The sequence below is a fragment of the Cyclopterus lumpus genome, chromosome 4, assembly GCF_009769545.1.
Source record: "Cyclopterus lumpus isolate fCycLum1 chromosome 4, fCycLum1.pri, whole genome shotgun sequence".
NCBI lineage: Eukaryota > Metazoa > Chordata > Actinopteri > Perciformes > Cyclopteridae > Cyclopterus > Cyclopterus lumpus.
The window spans coordinates 28,087,266-28,107,820 of record NC_046969.1 but is presented as its reverse complement, the minus strand read 5'-3'; the positions used below and the strand labels follow the sequence as shown (position 1 = coordinate 28,107,820).

Below are 20,555 nucleotides of genomic sequence, written 5' to 3'. Positions count from 1 at the left end.
CTGATTGACATCTCTCAGTGGATGTCTGACTGACATCTCTCAGTGGATGTCTGACTGACATCTCTCAGTGGATGTCTGATTGACATCTCTCAGTGGATGTCTGACTGACATCTCTCAGTGGATGTCCGCACACCACCTGAAAATTAACCCGGACAAGACTGAACTTCTTTTCCTTCCAGGAAAAGGCTCTCCCATCCACAACCCAACACCAAGCTTCGCACCATGGGCGACCGGGTCTTTTGCTCAGCAGCGCCCCGCTTATGGACCAGTCTCCCTGACCACCTAAGGGCAACACAGACCCTGGACTCTTTTAAGACTGGCCTAAAAAAATTTTTATTCAGGAAGGCGTTTTTGACTTTTAGTTGAGTTTTATGACTTGTCAACTATTCCTTTTTTATTATAGTTGATTTTAACTATGTACTAGCTCTGTGGCACTCTGATATTCTTGAATGAAGAGTGCCTTACAAATAGAATGCATTATTATTATTATTACTATTATTACTACCACTTTCAACAACTCAGTGTTGGCCCCGACTCCGACTGCCAGGAACCTCGGTGTGACACCTGTCAGTCAACTCTCCCTGACTGCCGACATCACCACAATAATACGCTCCTGTAGGTACATGCTGTACAACATCAGGAGAATACGACCTCTTCTCACTCAGAAGGCGGCACAGGCTCTGGTCCAGGTTCTGGTCCAGGCTCTGGTCATCTCACGGCTAGACTACTGTAACTCCCTCATGGTAGATTCTTGTTGTTCTGAGTTTGTACTCATGGTTGAACGCACTTGTAAGTCGCTTTGGATAAAAGCGTCAGCTAAATGACATGTAATGTAATGTTGGTATTTTCTGATTCAGTGCTCCTTTGCCTTTGAGCTTCAGCCTTCCGCCTTTCCCTCCAAGAGGTGACTGTGAGCTCCTATCAGTACTTTATACTACAGACTGTGAGCTCCTATCAGTACTTTATACTACAGACTGAGCTCCTATCAGTACTTTATACTACAGACTGTGAGCTCCTATCAGTACTTTATACTACAGACTGAGCTCCTATCAGTACTTTATACTACAGACTGTGAGCTCCTATCAGTACTTTATACTACAGACTGTGAGCTCCTATCAGTACTTTATACTACAGACTGAGCTCCTATCAGTACTTTATACTACGGACTGTGAGCTTCTGTCAGTACTTTATACTACAGACCGTGAGCTTCTGTCAGTACTTTATACTACAGACTGTGAGCTTCTGTCAGTACTTTATACTACAGACCGTGAGCTTCTGTCAGTACTTTATACTACAGACTATGTACACACTGCAGTGGTGTCTCTGCTCTTTGTTGTTGATCTTTAACCTTTTGAAAACCAACCTATTCTTTAGGTTTCTGCTCGAAATAACATACCCAAACTAAAAAAGGTGTATCTCATCAACCCCAAAGGCTATTTGAATAATGTTGGTGTTATAATAAAGGCAACCCATGTGTGCTTTTGTTCAGATATGTAAATATTAGTATATTTGTTACTGGTTAAGAGTAAATTAAGATGAAAGACAGCAAAAGTTGAATTTTCAGGTTCGCCTAGAAAAAAAGCACTTTCAGGATGATTATCTCTTGGAAGGATAGAGATCAAAGGTCAAAAACCACAGAGATCAAAGCACAATATGGGACCAGTCTCTCTGCAAAGTCTGACTTTGAAAAAGTAAAGCAGATCAAAGTTAGAGAGGTTTTAGTACAGATTAATTAGGCGAAATTGGCATTTGGGCACCATCTCTGCAATTTGAATTTTCTCATGTACAAAACCATATATTTCACTTGTATATTACTTATGATGTTCAATACATCAAATACAGCAGTCTTTGTTGATTAGAAGAAGAAAAAAGCCAAAGATAAGCAACATTTATGACTGTCAAGCGCTAAACCGATTCATGTTGCTGTGTTCTTTTGCTCATATCTAGGTGATGCTTTGGTGGAGAAGGATTTTTTAAATATGTTTAGAATCTGTCTTAAATCCTCTTGCTCTTTGCTATCTGGCTTTTTCTGATAGCACCGAGCTACGGGTTGCTAGTTCCGAAAACGTGCTGAGTGGGCTGACTCCTGACAAAATGATGATTATGATATTTGAATAATTCTTTCAGTTGGTGTTTGAGTTGTGTGGCTTACTGATTATTGTAGCCCAAGTCCTCTTGTTTAATTTGATGTATAACATTAATATATGTGCTCATGTTTATTGTAATGTTTTCCACAGTCTAACTATAATGTGTAAATCAGCCCCGAATTGGGGGCCATGGTTTTCAATTAATGACGATGATTTCACAAATATATTTTGTAGTTCTGTTATCTCAGAGCTGTGAATTAAAATGTAACCTTTTAGTTTTCACCTCCTCATCCAATCAAATGCTCCATATTAACTGTGTGTGTGTGTTTGTGGGAGTGTGTATGTGTGTGTGTGTGTGTGTTGTGACAGATAATGCTGTTGGTCACACTCCGAAACATTTTATGAAACTGGCTGGCTGCCATATATCCCAGCATGCATCAGTGCTGTAATGACCTTGAGTTGATTCAATCTTCAACAACAATCACATTAGCTGACCTTTGACCTCCTCCAGACCACCGCTGGTGACATAATAAAAGGTGCAGGGCTTAGCCGTCACTTAGGCTTCCCAGTAACTTCTGATCCAATCAGATCACTGCTGCAAAAAACAGATTTTCCCTGAGGATACTTCATAAAGAGAGTACTGACAAAAGTAAAGTCATAACTGTCGTGGGGAGATGAGACCAGAGCGCCCTGGTTGTCGCTGTGGTGGGAAACCGGCTGTGTTTAACAAGTCTGGACCTGGTCGAGGAGAATCAGCTGAGGACCAGCGTGGTCCAGCTGTCTGTAGGCCCGTGTGATTGGCTGGAGCAGTGATTACCTAAATGTTAGATGTAAACAGCTGGTGCTTTAATGCATTCTGTGCTTGATGTGATGGATGTGGGCTGGATTAGAGCCAGCAGCCAGCAGGACTCATTGATTTGTCTGTCCTCTTTAATCAAAGACTCTGGACTGGTGAGCTTTTAGTGAGATGAACCTCAGCCTGTTTTTGAAGACTGAGCTACAACTCTGCAGACAGACTTAAGATGGACTAAAGACAGACTGAAGACGGACTAAAGGCAGACTAATAACCGACTGAAGATGGACTCAAGACGGACAGAAGACATACTGAGGATGGATTAAAGACAGACTGAAGATGGACTAATGACCAACTAAAGACAGACTGACTAAACTATACCTTGTTTGGTTATAAATCAAATCTGTATACTGCCTCCTATGGTCTTGCTATTGGGTCCTAACCTTGAACTCCCGTGACAGAACAGACTGATCAGTATGGATCCAGCGACCACAGGAGCAGCTACACTTGCCGGACATAGTACTCTGCTGGAGGAAAACCAGCAAATGCTCAAGGAGATGTTTAATGGTGGTGCCCAGCAAACAATGTGGGCTACGTAGATAACTGGAAGACTTTCTGGAGAAAACCTGAAATGATGAGAAGAGACGGCATTCATCCCACTTTGGATGGAGCGGGTCTCATTTCTGCAAATATGACCAAGTTGATTAACAGACTTAATCCATGACAACCCAGTGTTCAGATCAGGAAGCAGAAGCATACTTGTAGTCTTACACTATGGGTCTCAAACTCGCGGCCCGCGGGCCAATTGCGGCCCAAAGGACGATATTTTGTAGTATAGTGTTTTTCTCACACCCACGATTTTCGGACACTTTCATTTGATTGAAGTCCGCGAAACCCCCTCCGGAGAACGGCCGGTCAACGCAGAAATACCGCATCCGAAAGTAGTTTACGGTTACGCTTTCTCCAGCTGAAGTGCGTGACATCCAGCCCCCCATAATTCGCCTTGCATGGCGTAAGTGCAGTGTTCGATTTTCAAACACTTTCATCGGATTGAAATCTGTGAAACGGCCGCTCAACGCAGAAGTACCGTGTCAAAATGTCGAACACTTTGTTCGGCTAAAGTGGTTTACCGGTACCCGTTTGAGTACTTTCTCCAGCTGAAATACGGGACATCCAGCTGCCCATAATTTGGCGTGCATGGCTTAATTACAGCATTAATTTCGGACGCTTTCATCAGAATTGAAGTCCGCGATACCCCCTACGTAAAACGGCCGGTCCAGTGCTGTGATCCCAAATGGCTCATGGACTTAGCTTTTTTTGTTGACGTCACACAGCTGAATGTTCTGAACAAGAAGTTACAAGGCCAGGGGCAGCTTGTGAGTGCTGCTATGACAACATCAGAGCATTCTCCACACAACTTGTGTTATGGAAAGCCCAGCTCTCTCAGACAAACCTATGCCATTTCCCAGCATGCAACGCACTAATAATAATAATAATAATATTAAAGCTGCAAGCAGCGATGAACGGGTGAACATATACATTTGTTTTGGACACAATGAATGTGAACATTTACATGCACCATGTGTCTCTACGTGAAGTGTAGACCACGTTGTGTAAATTACATGTGAATTTGATGCATTTTAGGCTTTTTTGTTTTGGCCAGTAGGGGGCGCTTTGAGAATGTGAACATATACATGCATCATGTGTCTCTACGTGAAGTCTAGACCACGTCATGTAAATTAAAGTAGAAAAAAAAGTGATGAAAAAATTAACCCTGGCCTGGATTTGAACACAGGTCCCCCGTTGTCAAGGCAATTGCATATCCCTCTACACTACAGATTTACTGAAATACCTTGAGCCGCTTGTGTCTATATACATACAGATATAATTATATATATTGTGTCTATAAATATATAGTTTATATTTAGAACAAATACGTATTTAAAATATATATATATATATTTAATATATATATATTATATATATATTCTGGTCTAAAACTTGTCATTTTATTTTTTTTAGTTGGTGTTCCTATGACAATTTCGAATGTTTCTTCTTGGAAATGTGTTCAGGCATTGGCTGGCATCATCCATGATTATTTTTGGAAGGATTGGTTTAGTTATAGCAACAGTCTATAGCATAAAACAACACAGAAAATAATCATCTTCAAGGCCTTCAGATCATCTTGGAAAGAAGATTGAAGTCGATCGGATCTTTTTTGTGGGAGATAACCTTAATTGTATAACGGCGAAAAGTGACAAAAACAAGCGAAAAACGGCCAAATTCGGCGAATTATTGTAGCGCCCCCTAGTGTTCAAATCGGACAAGATTTTTCTTGCATGTTATGGGATGCAATGTGCAAATAGGAAAATATTTTTTAGTTATTAGTCCCATTATTGTTGACGCTATGAGCTTTGAAAAACAAGACACGCCCCTAAGATGTTCATTGGGCCATAGATCCTTACCAGTGAGATTGATATCAAATGTTGTATGATTTGGACCCAGCATGTAGTAAAGGCAGTACATTTTGTGTTTTTCACAAAATTAAAAATGGCGGAAGATCTAAGTAGGCGGACCTTAGGGGTCTGAGAGGCAGGTGAATATGGACATGTGTGAAAAGTTTTAAGTCAATCAGACATTCTGGGTGAGTGGTGTCAACGGTCAAACTTTAAGGGGGCGCTAGAGAGCAACTACAAAATGAAAAAATTTGACTCCTTTATCATACGCCAATTTTCACCAAGCCTGACAAGCGTGCCAAATTTGAGCGGTTTTCGTCGCTTCCAGATACCTCCAAAATGCGCCCAATGTACAAAAATAAAGATCAGAAGAATAAAAATAATACCCCTAACAATTTCAATAGGGTCCTCTCAGACTGACTTCTAATTACATTACATGTCATTTAGCTGACGCTTTTATGCAAAGCGACTTACAGTAAGTGCATTAAACTATGAGTAGAACTCAGAACAACAAGAATCAAGAAAGTACAATTTCTTCAATAAAGTTAAACTACAAAGTGCTATCAGTAAGAGACATTTAAGTGCTACCATGGCGCTACCTTCCCTATTCAAGGTATAGTGGAAAAAGATGTGTTTTTAGTTTGCGACGGAAGGTGTAGAGACTTATTTGTGGAGTTTCAGTCAGGATTTAGAAAACACCACAGCACAGAGACAGCACTGGTGAAAATTACAAATGACCTCCTAATTGCATCAGATAAAGGACTCATCTCCGTACTTGTTTTGTTAGACCTTAGTGCTGATAAAGGACTCATCTCTGTACTGGTCTTGTTAGACCTTAGTGCTGATAAAGGACTCATCTCTGTACTGGTATTATTAGACCTTAGTGCTGCGTTCGACACCATTGATCATGACATCCTATTACAGAGACTGGATCAGTCGATTGGCATTTCAGGTACCGCACTAAGTTGGTTTAAATCCTATTTATCAGATCGATCTCAATTTGTATTTGTAAACGATGAAGCCTCAATGACCACCAACGTTAATCACGGAGTTCCACAAGGTTCCGTGCTTGGACCAATTTTATTTACCTTATATATGCTTCCTTTGGGCAACATTATCAGGAAACACTCCATAAACTTTCATTGCTATGCAGACGATACTCAATTATATCTAGCGATCAAACCAGAGGAGACCAACCAGCTCGCTAAAATTCAAGAATGTCTTAAAGACATAAAAACATGGATGACCTGCAACTTCCTGATGTTAAACTCAGACAAAACTGAAGTTATTTTACTGGCCCTGAACACCTCAGAGATCAATTATCTGGTGATGTGGTTTCTGTAGATGGCATTGCCCTGGCATCCAACACCACTGTAAAGAATCTCTAGTTATCTTTGACCCAGACTTGTCCTTTAACTCCACGTTAAGCAAATCTCAAGGATTGCATTTTTTCATCTACGTAACATTTAAAAAATCAGGCACATCTCGTCTCAAAAACATGCAGAAAAGCTGGTTCACGCGTTTGTTATTTCCAGACTAGATTACTGCAACTCCTTATTATCAGGCTGCTTCAATAAGTCTCTTAAATCCCTCCAGTTGATCCAGAATGCTGCAGCTCGTGTACTCACAAAAACTAAGAAAAGAAATCACATTACTCCCGTATTAGCTACTCTGCACTGGCTCCCTGTAAAATCAAGAATCACATTTAAAATTCTTCTCCTCACCTACAAAGCCTTGATTGGTGATGCACCATCATATCTTAAGGAGCTTGTAGTACCATATTTCCCCACTAGAGAGCTGCGCTCACTAAATGCGGGGCTACTTGTGGTTCCTAGAGTCCTAAAAAGTAGGATGGGAGCCAGAGCCTTCAGTTATCAAGCTCCTCTTTTATAAAACCAGCTTCCACTTTCAGTCCGGGAGGCAGACACAGTCACCTCATTTACGAACAGACTTAAGACTTTCATCTTTAATAGTGCTTATAGTTAGGGCTGAATCAGGTTTGCCCTGGTCCAGCTCCTAGATATGCTGCTATAGGTTTATAGGCTGCTGGGGGATGTTTTAGGATACACTGAGCACCTATCTCCTCTTCTCTCTCTACTTATGGATGAATGTACATCTCTCCATTGCACCTTATTAACTCTGCTTCCTCCCCGGAGTCGTTGTGACTTCACGTCTCATAGGGTCCATTGGACCTGGAGGTGTCTGATGCTGGTGAGCCGGCCTCCCATTGGCCCTGCTGATGCCCCGCCCCCCCTCCTCTCTACCTCCTTCTGTTTCATGGATTGGAGTTCCATTCATACATTGTCATATTCATGTAATGTGTTTATGTAACTCTGTAACTCTATTCATCAGGTCACATGACATCTATTCATCTGTCCATCCGGGGAGAGGGATCCTCCTCTGTTGCTCTCCTGAAGGTTTCTTCCCTTTTTTCCCTGTGAAAGGTTATTTTTGGGGAGTTTTTCCTGATTCGATGTGAGGTCAAAGGTCAGGGATGTCGTATGTGTACAGATTGTAAAACCCTCTGAGGCAAATTTGTAATTTGTGACATTGGGCTATACAAAATAAACTGAATTGAATTGAATTGAATATGCCCACAACTCCCATACCTCATCGGCCACTGGTCACACTCCATTCAAGGTCTGCTTGGTTCGTAACGTAACAGAACGAGAGTCCGTCACATGACCTCTCGAAACAGGTGAGTCTTACAGAAGAAACTATACGGGAAAACCCCTGCTGAGGTGAAATTCAAGGTGATGAGAGCACATTGGATCGGTCCAGAACGTAACTTAGGACCCCCCCCCCCCCCCCCAACCTTTCCCCATTTAATTTGATGTTTTGAAAACTTGTGTTTGTGAACTATTATTTCTTAGGTTTGTCATGTTTAACATTTGTATAATGAGTTATACTTCAGTCAGTGATTTCCTACATTTACCAGGATACCCTAGGACAGACCCAACCTTGAGGGCTGGTTGTATTCAGCTGTGTTGAGCAGAAACATTAACGAAGAGTCAGCTGCTTTTTATTTTGTCTTCAGGAAACGTTTCTTGCTTCAATCTGCAGAAACACAAACACTGTTTTGGAACAAAAATTATTTTTTGTGGAATGGATATCACCTAAACTGACCTTGGCTAAGATGATGAGTTGCAAGAGGAGCAAACTCATCAGGTCATCGATGACATAGAATGAAATCAAAGGAGAAGAAGAAGAAGAAGAAGAAGAAGAAAGAAGATCAGCATCACTGTGATTAATGAAATCACTGCTCCTCCATTCAGATCAGATTGAAATAGAAAGAAAGAAAACCAACTCATTAACTTTTCTCTAGTATTAAATACTGGGATATCTGCAACTAAATTTAGGGGACATACATGAACCTCCAACACCGTTGTTAAATGTATTAGAAAATCTATTAAAAAAGAAAATTACAAATGACTCAAATAAACAAGAGTAGGCACCATGTGGCCAGTTATGCAACACTAAAAGAGCTCCAGCTGCAGCTATGTTGCGATTCAGTAGCGGACAAAGGAGTTTTGGAAAACCAAAATGACAAGAAGATGACAAGGAGGACATCAAATAAACTAAATAATAAATCCGATGGTTCTCTTATGTGTCCTTGACAACTCTTTAATGGTTAATTAATGCTTCTCTTGATTTGTGGAATGTTTCTCTTCAGAAATAGATTGGTGGACGGGTGCTTCCTGGTTCTCGAGCAGTCCAGATGCTTTTCTGCTTGCTCCTGCATTTTTCTGCATTTCTTCTGCTTTCTGCTTTTATTTCTTTCTTTTTTGTGAAAATCTATGAGGAGATTACTCAATCTTCTCAACATGCCCGAAGGAGTAATACAAACAAAGTCTCCCTGTGAAAGCCGTCGGATATATCAACACGAAATTTGTGCGCTACAGGGACGGATTTCTGCCTTAGAAACCGAAAAAGGACTTCTGTATCTACACCCTCCAGAGACGCTTCACTTTTGTTCTTGTCTCCACCGTCACCCATGAGACTACCAGATTATCTTGAAAGCTTGGTGAAATCAGGGATTAAAATGGTTCCCCTCACTCCAGACATGGCAAGATCAAGGATTCGTTCCCCAAAAAGGAATCACGCCCCTCTCCCTCCTCAGCCTCCTCCACCAGCCAAGGCCACCCCAGCTCGGCCCCCACCACCGGTGCCCACAGCTGCTATCAACGGCGTCAATGCTGTTGTCCAGGACGCTGAGGGCCTCTGCGTTGCTAAACCCCATATCAACCGGAGGTCCAGGGAGAGAGTGTCTAAAACAATAACTACTGTCCAACCACATAGATTAAATAAGAGAGGGAGAGTCAGACTGTCTGATCAGAGACAAAACCAGAGGGGTGGGGGGGTTGTGCCATATTGAGGGACAATATACTCACCCACAAATTGTCACTTGGGGTTTTTTCATCATTTGAGTATGTGTCATTCAAAATGGAGATATAACAAACTTTATATTACTATTTACAAACCACCACAGAATTGTTTTATTGATGATTTTACTGAATTACTTTCAGTTGTGTGCACTGATTTTGACTGTTTAGTCATTACAGGGGACTTGAATGTGCATGTGGATGTAGCCAAGAATAATAATAATAATACATTTATTTATATAGCACCTTTAAAAACAGAGTTTACAAAGTGCTCTACATATAAGCAAGGTAAAAACATAACATCAACACAAGTAAACATTTCAGAAAATACATGAGGCAATGAACACAATAGAGGAATAGAAAATTACAAATACAAAATAAAGCAGAACAGACAAACTAAAATAGGGGAAACAAGGGGAAACTGCATAAAAGGAGAACATCACTTAAAAGCAGTTCTATAAAAATGGGTTTCAATAAGTGATTTAAAAGAAGCTACTGATTCTGCTAGTCTTATCCCCTCAGGTAGGTCGTTCCAAAGTCGAGGGGCTCTGATGGCAAAAGCACAGTCACCCTTTGATTTAAGCCTTGACTTTGGAACGGCCAGAAGGGCCTTGAAGGGCCTTGAAGGGCCCCACCGGAGGAACTAAGGCTGCGAGCTATCTCATATGGGGCTAACATTTCAATGATGTAGCTTGGGGCCAGACGCAGGCGTGCTTTAAAAGTGAGCAGCAAAATCTTAAAATCAATTCTAAAACTAACAGGGAGCCAGTGGAGAGAGGCCAGGACTGGAGTCATGTGATGCCGTCTGTTAGAGGCCAGGACTGGAGTCATGTGATGCCGTCTGTTAGAGGCCAGGACTGGAGTCATGTGAAGCCGTCTGTTAGAGACCAGGACTGGAGTCACGTAAAGCCGTCTGTTAGAGGCCAGGACTGGAGTCACGTGAAGCCGTCTGTTAGAGGCCAGGACTGGAGTCACGTGATGCCGTCTGTTAGAGGCCAGGACTGGAGTCATGTGAAGCCGTCTGTTAGAGGCCAGGACTGGAGTCATGTGAAGCAGTCTGTTAGAGGCCAGGACGGAGTCATGTGAAGGTCTGTTAGAGGCCAGGACTGGAGTCATGTGAAGCCGTCTGTTAGAGACCAGGACTGGAGTCATGTGAAGCCGTATGTTAGAGGCCAGGACTGGAGTCATGTGAAGCAGTCTGTTAGAGGCCAGGACGGAGTCATGTGAAGGTCTGTTAGAGGCCAGGACTGGAGTCATGTGAAGCCGTCTGTTAGAGACCAGGACTGGAGTCATGTGAAGCCGTCTGTTAGAGGCCAGGACTGGAGTCATGTGAAGACGTCTGTTAGAGGCCAGGACTGGAGTCATGTGATGCCGTCTGTTAGAGGCCAGGACTGGAGTCATTTGAAGCAGTCTGTTAGAGGCCAGGACTGGAGTCATGTGATGCCGTCTGTTAGAGGCCAGGACTAGAGTCATGTGATGCCGTCTGTTAGAGGCCAGGACTGGAGTCATGTGAAGCCGTCTGTTAGAGGCCAGGACTGGAGTCATGTGATGCCGTCTGTTAGAGGCCAGGACTGGAGTCATGTGAAGCCGTCTGTTAGAGGCCAGGACTGGAGTCATGTGAAGCCGTCTGTTAGAGGCCAGGACTGGAGTCATGTGATGCCGTCTGTTAGAGGCCAGGACTGGAGTCATGTGAAGCCGTCTGTTAGAGGCCAGGACTGGAGTCATGTGAAGCCGTCTGTTAGAGGCCAGGACTGGAGTCATGTGATGCCATCTGTTAGAACCAGTCAGAAGCCGAGCTTCTGCATTCTGGACTAGTTGGAGGCGGGAGATGGATTTTTGATTCATGCCGGAAAGGAGGGAGTTGCAGTAGTCGAGTCGAGAGAAAATGAGTGCATGAATGACTTTTTCCAGATCTGAGTGTGACAATATGGGTTTGATTTTTGAGATTATTCTTAATTGAAAGAAGCAGGACTGGACAACACCCAAATTTCTGGCAACAGTTTTTAAATAAGCAGCCAGGGGACCAAGTTGACTGGTGTTATTGTTTGGGGAACTGAATAATATGACTTCTGATTTGGAGTTATTGAGCTGAAGAAAATTATTTTGAGCCATCCAGCAGTTAACGTCAGAGAGACAATCCAAGACAGCAGCCAGGCTCTCTGGGTCACCAGGTCTCAGCGGAAGGTATATCTGTGTGTCGTCTGCATAGCAATGAAAAGATACGTTGTGTGTGAAAAAAAAAAAAAGTGGACCTAAAGTTGAACCTTGTGGTACACCACAGGTAATGTGAGTCGTGGAAGACGAATGATTACCTATGGTGACCAAGTATGATCTTTCTAAAAGGTAAGAATAAAACCAGCCAAGTGCAGTGTCCTTGATGCCAACCCAGGTTTTGAGGCGATCGATTAAAATGACGTGATCTACAGTATCAAAAGCTGCACTAAGGTCTAAAAGAATTCAAACGGCGCTCTCCCCCCCGTCTGCTGCTAAAAGGAGGTCATTAGTTACCTTGAGGAGGGCAGTTTCTGTGCTATGAAGTGCTCTAAAACCTGACTGAAATTTCTCAAATATATTATTATGATTCATAAAAGCTAGGAGTTGTGTTGAAACCACTTTTTCTAAATCTTTTGATAAAAATGGAAGTTTTGAAATTGGCCTAAAATTGGAAACAACAGAAGGATCAAGCTTAGGTTTCTTTAAAAGAGGTTGTACGATTTCATGTTTAAAAATCGATGGGAAAGTACCACTTGCTATTTATATATAATAATACCACTGGACTCTACAGTGCCAATAACCTCTTTGAGAAATTTAGTAGGAATAAAATCAAGGCTGCATGTGGCTAATATCATGTGTGATATAAGTTGGGATAAAAAGGGCAATGAAACAGGTTGAAAATGACTAAAATAGTTTTGAATGTCCCTACTGGCATGTACAACGCGGGTTGGGGGGGTAATTTGTTGTCTTATTTCATTACCTTATTATTAAAATAATGTAAAAACTTCTCACACATCTCCTGTGAGGCATCAATAAAATGACAGGGGGAGGGGTTTATGACCTTGTCTATGACCTTGAATAAGACTCTGGGGTTTGAATGATTGTTTAGAATTAAATTGGAGAAGAAAGAGGTTTTTGATTCTTTAACTGCCTTTTGATAGTTATTCATCGCCTCTTTCCAAATATTATAAAATATGTGGAGGGCAGTTTTTTTCCATTTCCTTTCCTTTCTCCTACAGTCTCTCTTAAGTTCTTTGGTGGATTCATTTAGCCAGGGACATGCCAATGACAGGCAAGCGAAATAACTCACTGCTGTCCTTGATATGTTTGGTCTAACTCAGCATGTGTCTGAGCCCACCCACAACAGAGGGCACCCTCTAGATGTGCTCATTACCAAGGGTGTTATTATTTCAAATGTGAATGTCGTTGATGTTGATTTATCTGACCAGTTTTCTTTGACTCGTCTGTTACACCCAAACCAGCAGTTAGGTCTGCAGTTGTTGGAAAAAGACTCATAAATGACGGCACAGGGACACCGTTTATACATCAAGTGTTTTAAATGTTTTGGATATCATTGCTCCTGTCAAGGTTAGAATGGTTAAATGTAGGCAGAGCACAGAAAAGGGATTGGCGGAAATGGCGCAAGTCAAAGCTCCAGGTTCATTATGAGATTTACAAAGAAAGGTTAAGTGCTTTCAACCAGACTTTGCGTAGAACAAGGGAGAGTTATTTTTCTGAAATCATCACAAACTGCAGTAACAACTCTCATGCCTGTTTGCTACAGTAAACAGATTAACAAACCCTCCTGTTTCACTGCCCATAGAACTCAATTCTATATCTAAGTGTAATAAGTTTGCAATATTCTTTAATTACAAAGTTCAAGGCATTAAAAATGCCATTAATTCCACAACGCAAATATCTACTCTGCATTCAGCTAGACACCTAGAGCTGACACATTTCATACCTGTCACTGACAACAGAGTCGAAGAGATCATCTGCAGTCTGAGTCCATCGACGTGCTGCCTTGATGACTTACCTACTAGATTTCTAAAGTCTGTGCTGAGCAGTTTGTTACCACAACTCGCTCACCTGGTCAACATCTCACTCCAGACTGGAACATTTCCAAAGGCCTTAAAAACTGCTGTCATTAAACCTCTTCTAAAGAAGAGCAGTCTGGATGCCACAGTACTGAACAACTACCGGCCCATATCAAACCTGCCATTCTTAGGCAAAGTCCTAGAGAAGGTTGTATACCAACAGCTTACTGACTTTCTCCTGTCTAACAATGCTTTTGATACTTTCCAATCAGGCTTTAGGCCCCACTACAGCACTGAGACCGCTCTGATCAAGGTGACAAATGATATCCGCCTGAACACAGACGCAGGCAAAGTCTCAGTCTTAGTTCTGCTGGACCTGAGCGCTGCCTTTGACACATTTGACCATGGGATCTTATTACAGAGGTTAGAAAACTGGGTGGGAATCTCTGGCACTGCACTAAACTGGTTCAAGTCCTAACTCAAGGACAGGACATATTTTGTTGAAATTGGTAACTGTGTCTCAGACCAAATGGCTTTGACCTGTGGGGTTCCCCAGGGGTCAATCCTAGGACCCCTATTATTCAATCTGTACATGCTTCCATTAGGCCAGCTAATACGCAGCTATAATGTGTCCTACCACAACTATGCAGATGACACTCAGGTCTACGTGTCACTGACGGCAGGTGAATATGGGCCTGTAGATTTACTTTGTCACTGCATCGAACAGATCAGTATATATATATATATATATATATATATATATATATATATATATATATGCATCGAACAGATCAGTGTGTGGATGCAAAACAATTTTCTCCAGCTAAACTCAGACAAAACTGAAATCATTGTCTGTGGCCCACAGAAACAAAGAGAAAGTGTTATCAGTCACCTTGAGACTCTCTCTCTAAAACCTAAAAATCAGGTTAGAAATCTAGGGGTAATATTGGACTCAGAAATGAACTTTAACAGCCACATTAAATCAATAACATCAACAGCTTTTTACCATCTAAAAAACATTGCCAAAATCAAAGGAATAGTGTCTAAACCAGACTTGGAGAGACTAATCCATGCGTTTGTCTCCAGCAGGTTAGACTACTGTAACGGCCTGCTCACTGGGCTCTAAACGAGCTGTAAGACAGCTGCAGAACATCCAGAACGCTGCTGCTCCAGTCCTGACTAGAACCAGGAAATACCACCATATTAGTCCAGTGCTCAGGTCTTTGCACTGGCTTCCTGTTGCTCAGAGAATAGACTTTAAAACAGCTCTGCTTGTGTACACATCTCTTCATGGTCTAGCACCAACGTACATGTGTGACATGTTAGAGCCATATGAACCATCTCGGGCTCTAAGAAGCTCAGGGAGTGGTTCACATGTTAGAGCCATAGGAACCATCTCGGGCTCTGAGAAGCTCAGTGAGTGGTTCACATGTTAGACCCATAGGAACCATCTCTGGCTCTGAGAAGCTCAGGGAGTGGTTCACATGTTACAGCCATAGGAACCATCTCTGGCTCTGAGAAGCTCAGGGAGTGGTTCACATGTTACAGCCATAGGAACCATCTCGGGCTCTGAGATGCTCAGGGAGTGGTTCACATGTTAGAGCCATAGGAACCATCTCATGGAGTGGTTCACATGGTAGAGCCATAGGAACCATCTCGGGCTCTGAGAAGCTCAGGGAGTGGTTCACATGTTAGAGCCAGATGAACCATCTCGGGCTCTGAGAAGATCAGGGAGTGGTTCACATGTTAGAGCCATAGGAACCATCTCTGGCTCTGAGAAGATCAGGGAGTGGTCCACATGTTAGAGCCATAGGAACCATATTGGGCTCTGAGAAGCTCAGGGAGTGGTCTCCTGCTGGTCCAGAGTCAGGACTCAACACGGTGAGGCTGCGTTTCAGTTTTATGCTAAAATCTGGAACAGTCTTCCAGAATATGTGAGACAGGCCTCAACTCTGACAATGTTTAAATCCAGGCTGAAAACAGTTATATTTGACAACTGAAAGTATTTTATCTGCACCCTTTGCTTTTAATATAATTAATTAATGATTATTTGTATGTTTTTATGGAATGATTTTATTTGTCTTTGTAATTTTATGTAGCTGTGAAACACTTTGAATTGTGCTCTATACATAAACTTGCCTTGCCTTCTAATTTGATTGATATCTGAGGATTTGTTCTAACATGTTGTTTCCCTTCTGGTTCTCTTCCTGATTCTGACTCTTGGTCCTGCATAGAACCGGTTTCACCTTCAGATGGCATTGGGGGTTCCAGAGTCCGGTCTGTCCAACCTGTTGCTGACGGTTCTGCAGCGGTCTGGTTGGAAGGAGGGTACCGTGATACTGTGTCGAGGCTGGGAGGAGGCTCGGGGTCTCCTGCGGCTGCTGGACAGTGGGAGTTGGAGTGGTGCATCATGCGACAGTGAGGGCAGAGTTAGCTGGCACGTGCGTGCCCTCCTGAACCTGACACAGTCGGCACATGACGACACTCAGATCCACGACTTCCTCTTCCGACACTTCCGACAGAAGCAGCCCTCGTCGGCGTCGGTGCTGCTGTTCGGAGCGGACCCCCAGTGCACGGCGGCAGTACTGCGCAGCGCTCAGGATCTGGGCCTCACGTTACCCATGGTGCACTGGGTGTTGGGCCAGCCCCTCAGCCCCGACGCTCTGCACGCCATCGGGCTGCCTCTCGGCCTGCTGGCCTATGGGGAGGTTGAGAGGAAACCGCTCGACTTCTACGTCAGTGATGCCTTGCAGCTCGTCACCAGGGCCATCGCCGCTGCAACCTTGGTGAGGCCGGACCTGGCTCTTATCCAGAACGTGGTGAACTGCTATGACAAACCCAACAAACACCAGGTGCCGTCCTCCGGACAGTACCTGTCCAGGTAAGAACACACGCTAACCCCACAGCAAAGTATCAATCTCATATCTTTCTTATTGTTTGAGAAACATAATAATAATGAAATATCTCACTGCCCTCAATGTGTTCAAACACACTTATCTACAGATTATCCACAACTCAGATTGTCTAAAAACATGAAATCTCACCCAAACAGTATCAACAACAGTTATTTCAACAAAAGGAACAGACGTCATCCTTTGAAACTAGAAATAAAACATGTATATTAGTGTCATGTATACATCAAGTTTTAAAAATATTCATTCAATATTTTGAACAAAACCTGATGTCTTCAGCCATGTCTCTTCTTAGCTTTTGAAGAGATTGTTTTGATGTTCGATGTGAATTGTCTGGAATGTCACCGCCATCTTGGCTATCTGTATGAATGGCAAAACAACACACCTTGTATGAATTTACATAGTAAAACAGCATATTGTTTCATCTATCAGAAAGACAACAGGTTGCATTAAATAACCTGCATGACAAAGATCCCAAAGCTGGTGCCGTCTTTCTGCCAGGTGTCTTCCTTTCCAAGTCTGTTCCGGCGCATTTTGAAATACTGAAAGGAAAATTATTTTGGCTTATATTTGCACTTACTCTATGTGTAGGAGCGGTCAGTAAATCAACACACATTCTCTCGTAGTGTCACTTCAATACTTCCTTTTATTGCATAACAGCAACAGAAACATAAATTAAACTCATCTTGAACAGAAAAACCTTGCTTTGTCTTAAATGCGGTTGAAAATAGTTTGCAACAAGGTTTAACCTCATCTGATTTTTACAGTTCAACAAAATTACTTGTTATTTTAATCAACGAAAGATGATTTAGCAGTTTGGTTCTCGAGGTTGTGAAATCAGGGAGCAATTCAAGATCAAGTTTCTTGCTCAAGGAAACATGGACTAGGACTAGTACACCCGAAGATTGAACCGCCGATCCTCTGATTGAAAGACAGACCTGCTAACCCACAGTCGCCCAATATGATAAACCAAAGGCCACATCTGGAGTGTGTGTTAGCTGCTGCTTTTTTTTTCTGTCCTACAGGTTCCTGTCCAACACGTCTTTCTCCGGTCTCACAGGTCCAGTCCGAGTGCACCAGAACAGGTCTCAGGTCCTAACCTCGCAGCGTTTCCGCATCTGGAGCTTGCGACGGGACGCACTGGGTCAGCCCACCTGGGTGACGGTGGGCAGTTGGGAGGGAGGCCAGCTGCAGGTGGAGGACCAGGGAATCTGGCAGGGACCCAAACCTCGCCACAGAACAGATGACATGAGCGGGAGGACAAGGGGCCGCTGGAGGCCGGGAATGCCGGTGGTGGGGAGTCGGGTTCGGGTGGTCACTCTGGTGGAACATCCCTTCGTTTTCACTCGGGACGTGGACGAAGAAGGGAGCTGCCCGGCCGGGCAGTACTGCCTGGACGCCAGCACCAACAGCTCGGAAACTTTGGAGAAATTCTTCAGGGAAGTGGCCGGCGGGAACAGCAGCTTCCTGCCTGCAGAGCACAGCAAGTGCTGCTACGGATACTGCATCGACCTGCTGGAGAAACTTTCCGAGGACCTGGGCTTCGAATTTGACCTCTACATCGTTGGAGACGGGAAGTACGGCGCTTTGAAGGGGGGGCGCTGGACCGGGCTTGTGGGAGATCTTCTGAATGAACTGGCAGATATGGCCGTAACCTCTTTTAGTATTAACTCCGCTCGGAGCCGGGTGATTGACTTCACCTCACCCTTCTTCTCCACCAGCCTGGGCATCCTGGTGCGCAGCAAGGACACCGCGGCCCCCATTGGAGCCTTCATGTGGCCCTTGCACTGGTCCATGTGGGTAGGCATCTTCCTGGCGCTGCACATCACCGCTCTCTTTCTCACGCTGTACGAGTGGAAGAGTCCATACGGCATGACGCCTCACGGACGTAACAGGGTGAGAGTGTTTTCATACTCGTCTGCTCTCAACCTGTGCTACGCCATCCTGTTCGGACGCACCGTCTCCTCCAAGACGCCAAAGTGTTGGACAGGTCGGTTTCTGATGAACTTGTGGGCCATCTTTTGCCTGCTAGTGCTGTCCAGCTACACCGCCAACCTTGCCGCAGTCATGGTGGGGGAGAAGACCTTTGAGGAGGTGTCAGGAATCCACGACGCCAAGGTGAGACAAACAAAGTCCTTTGAAGTACTTTTAAAAGTTTTTTCTTTTAATTCTACATGCCAGTTCTCAAGGGAAGCCTTAACTATAATATAAGCCTGAACCAGCCCTAACTATAAACCTGAACCAGCCCTAACTATAAACCTGAACCAGCCCTAACTATAAACCTGAACCAGCCCTAACTATAAACCTGAACCAGCCCGAACTATAACCCTGAACTAGCCCTAACTATAAACCTGAACCAGCCCGAATTATACACCTGAACCAGCCCTAACTATAAACCTGAACCAGCTCTAACTATAAACCTGATCCAGCCCTAACTATAAACCTGAACCAGCCCTAACTATAAACCTGAACCAGCTCTAACTATACACCTGAACCAGCCCTAACTATAAACCTGAACCAGCCCTAATTATAAACCTGAACCAGCCCTAACTATAAACCTGAACCAGCTCTAACTATAAACCTGAACCAGCTCTAACTATAAACCTGATCCAGCCCTAACTATAAACCTGAACCAGCCCTAACTATAAACCTGAACCAGCTCTAACTATACACCTGAACCAGCCCTAACTATAAACCTGAACCAGCCCTAACTATAAACCTGAACCAGCCCTAACTATACACCTGAACCAGCCCTAACTAGAAACCTGAACCAGCCCTAACTAGAAACCTGAACCAGCTCTAACTATACACCTGAACCAGCCCTAACTATAAACCTGAACCAGCCCTAACTATACACCTGAACCAGCCCTAACTAGAAACCTGAACCAGCCCTAACTAGAAACCTGAACCAGCCCTAACTATAAACCTGAACCAGCCCTAACTAGAAACCTGAACCAGCTCTGACTATAAACATGAACCAGCCCTAACTATACACCTGAACCAGCCCTAACTATAAACCTGAACCAGCCCTAACTATACACCTGAACCAGCCCTAACTAGAAACCTGAACCAGCCCTAACTAGAAACCTGAACCAGCCCTAACTAGAAACCTGAACCAGCCCTAACTAGAAACCTGAACCAGCCCTAACTAGAAACCTGAACCAGCCCTAACTAGAAACCTGAACCAGCTCTGACTATAAACATGAACCAGCCCTAACTATAATCACAGACAGGAGTCACATGACTTCTGATGGCCTTGTGAGGACACAGAGCTGAACTGAACTTACATTAGTAACTGACTGAGAATGTTGTCAGTGTTGTGTTGTAGCTTCACTTGATAAATACAACATTAATATTGGGACTTCATCCAGCCTGCTCATTGCAAATGTGTTTTTTCTTCTTCATATTGTGTGCGGTTAACAAATAATTTACTTTATATGCACTGAAATTAAGTCATTTAGTGTGTTCTTGGACACATCCATTTGAAAGCTGGACCAAAGTGGTTGATTTAATTAAATTACAATGAGGCCAAATAAAAAGCCTAAAGTTGTAAAGTCTGGACAGTCTGTTTCTCTCAACGCCTCAATAGGGAGCTCTTGCCTGTAACCAAGGCAGAGGTCAGGGATCTTGGGCTTAAAAAGGTTGGTGACCACTGTCTTAAGCCAATTCTTTTCTTTTACTCACAAAGATGCTCCAACAGATGTGAGTTAAAGGCATCTGCTTTGATGGTCAATCAAAAGGATTATCGGTCCGATCCCCAGCTCTGCGAGTCCATGTTGACGTGTCGATGTATGAATGTTATTTAGTCCTGATGGTCAGGTGGTACCTTGCATGGTAGCTCCTCCCACCAGTGTATGAATGGGTGTGATGTGATGAACGATGACATGTCATGCA

At 43.4% G+C, this 20,555-nt stretch overlaps 1 protein-coding gene across 1 annotated transcript in view; it reads left to right on the top strand.

Annotated features, from left to right (window-relative positions):
• The window catches only part of grin3bb (glutamate receptor, ionotropic, N-methyl-D-aspartate 3Bb), a 44,565-nt gene that overhangs the window by 11,048 nt on the left and 12,962 nt on the right, over positions 1–20,555 (top strand). Inside the window, exons 2-3 of the mRNA XM_034530957.1 lie at positions 15,984–16,630; positions 17,687–18,779. Of these exons, the coding sequence (XP_034386848.1) occupies positions 15,984–16,630; positions 17,687–18,779 (1,740 nt within the window). The remainder of the gene's footprint in view (positions 1–15,983; positions 16,631–17,686; positions 18,780–20,555) is intronic.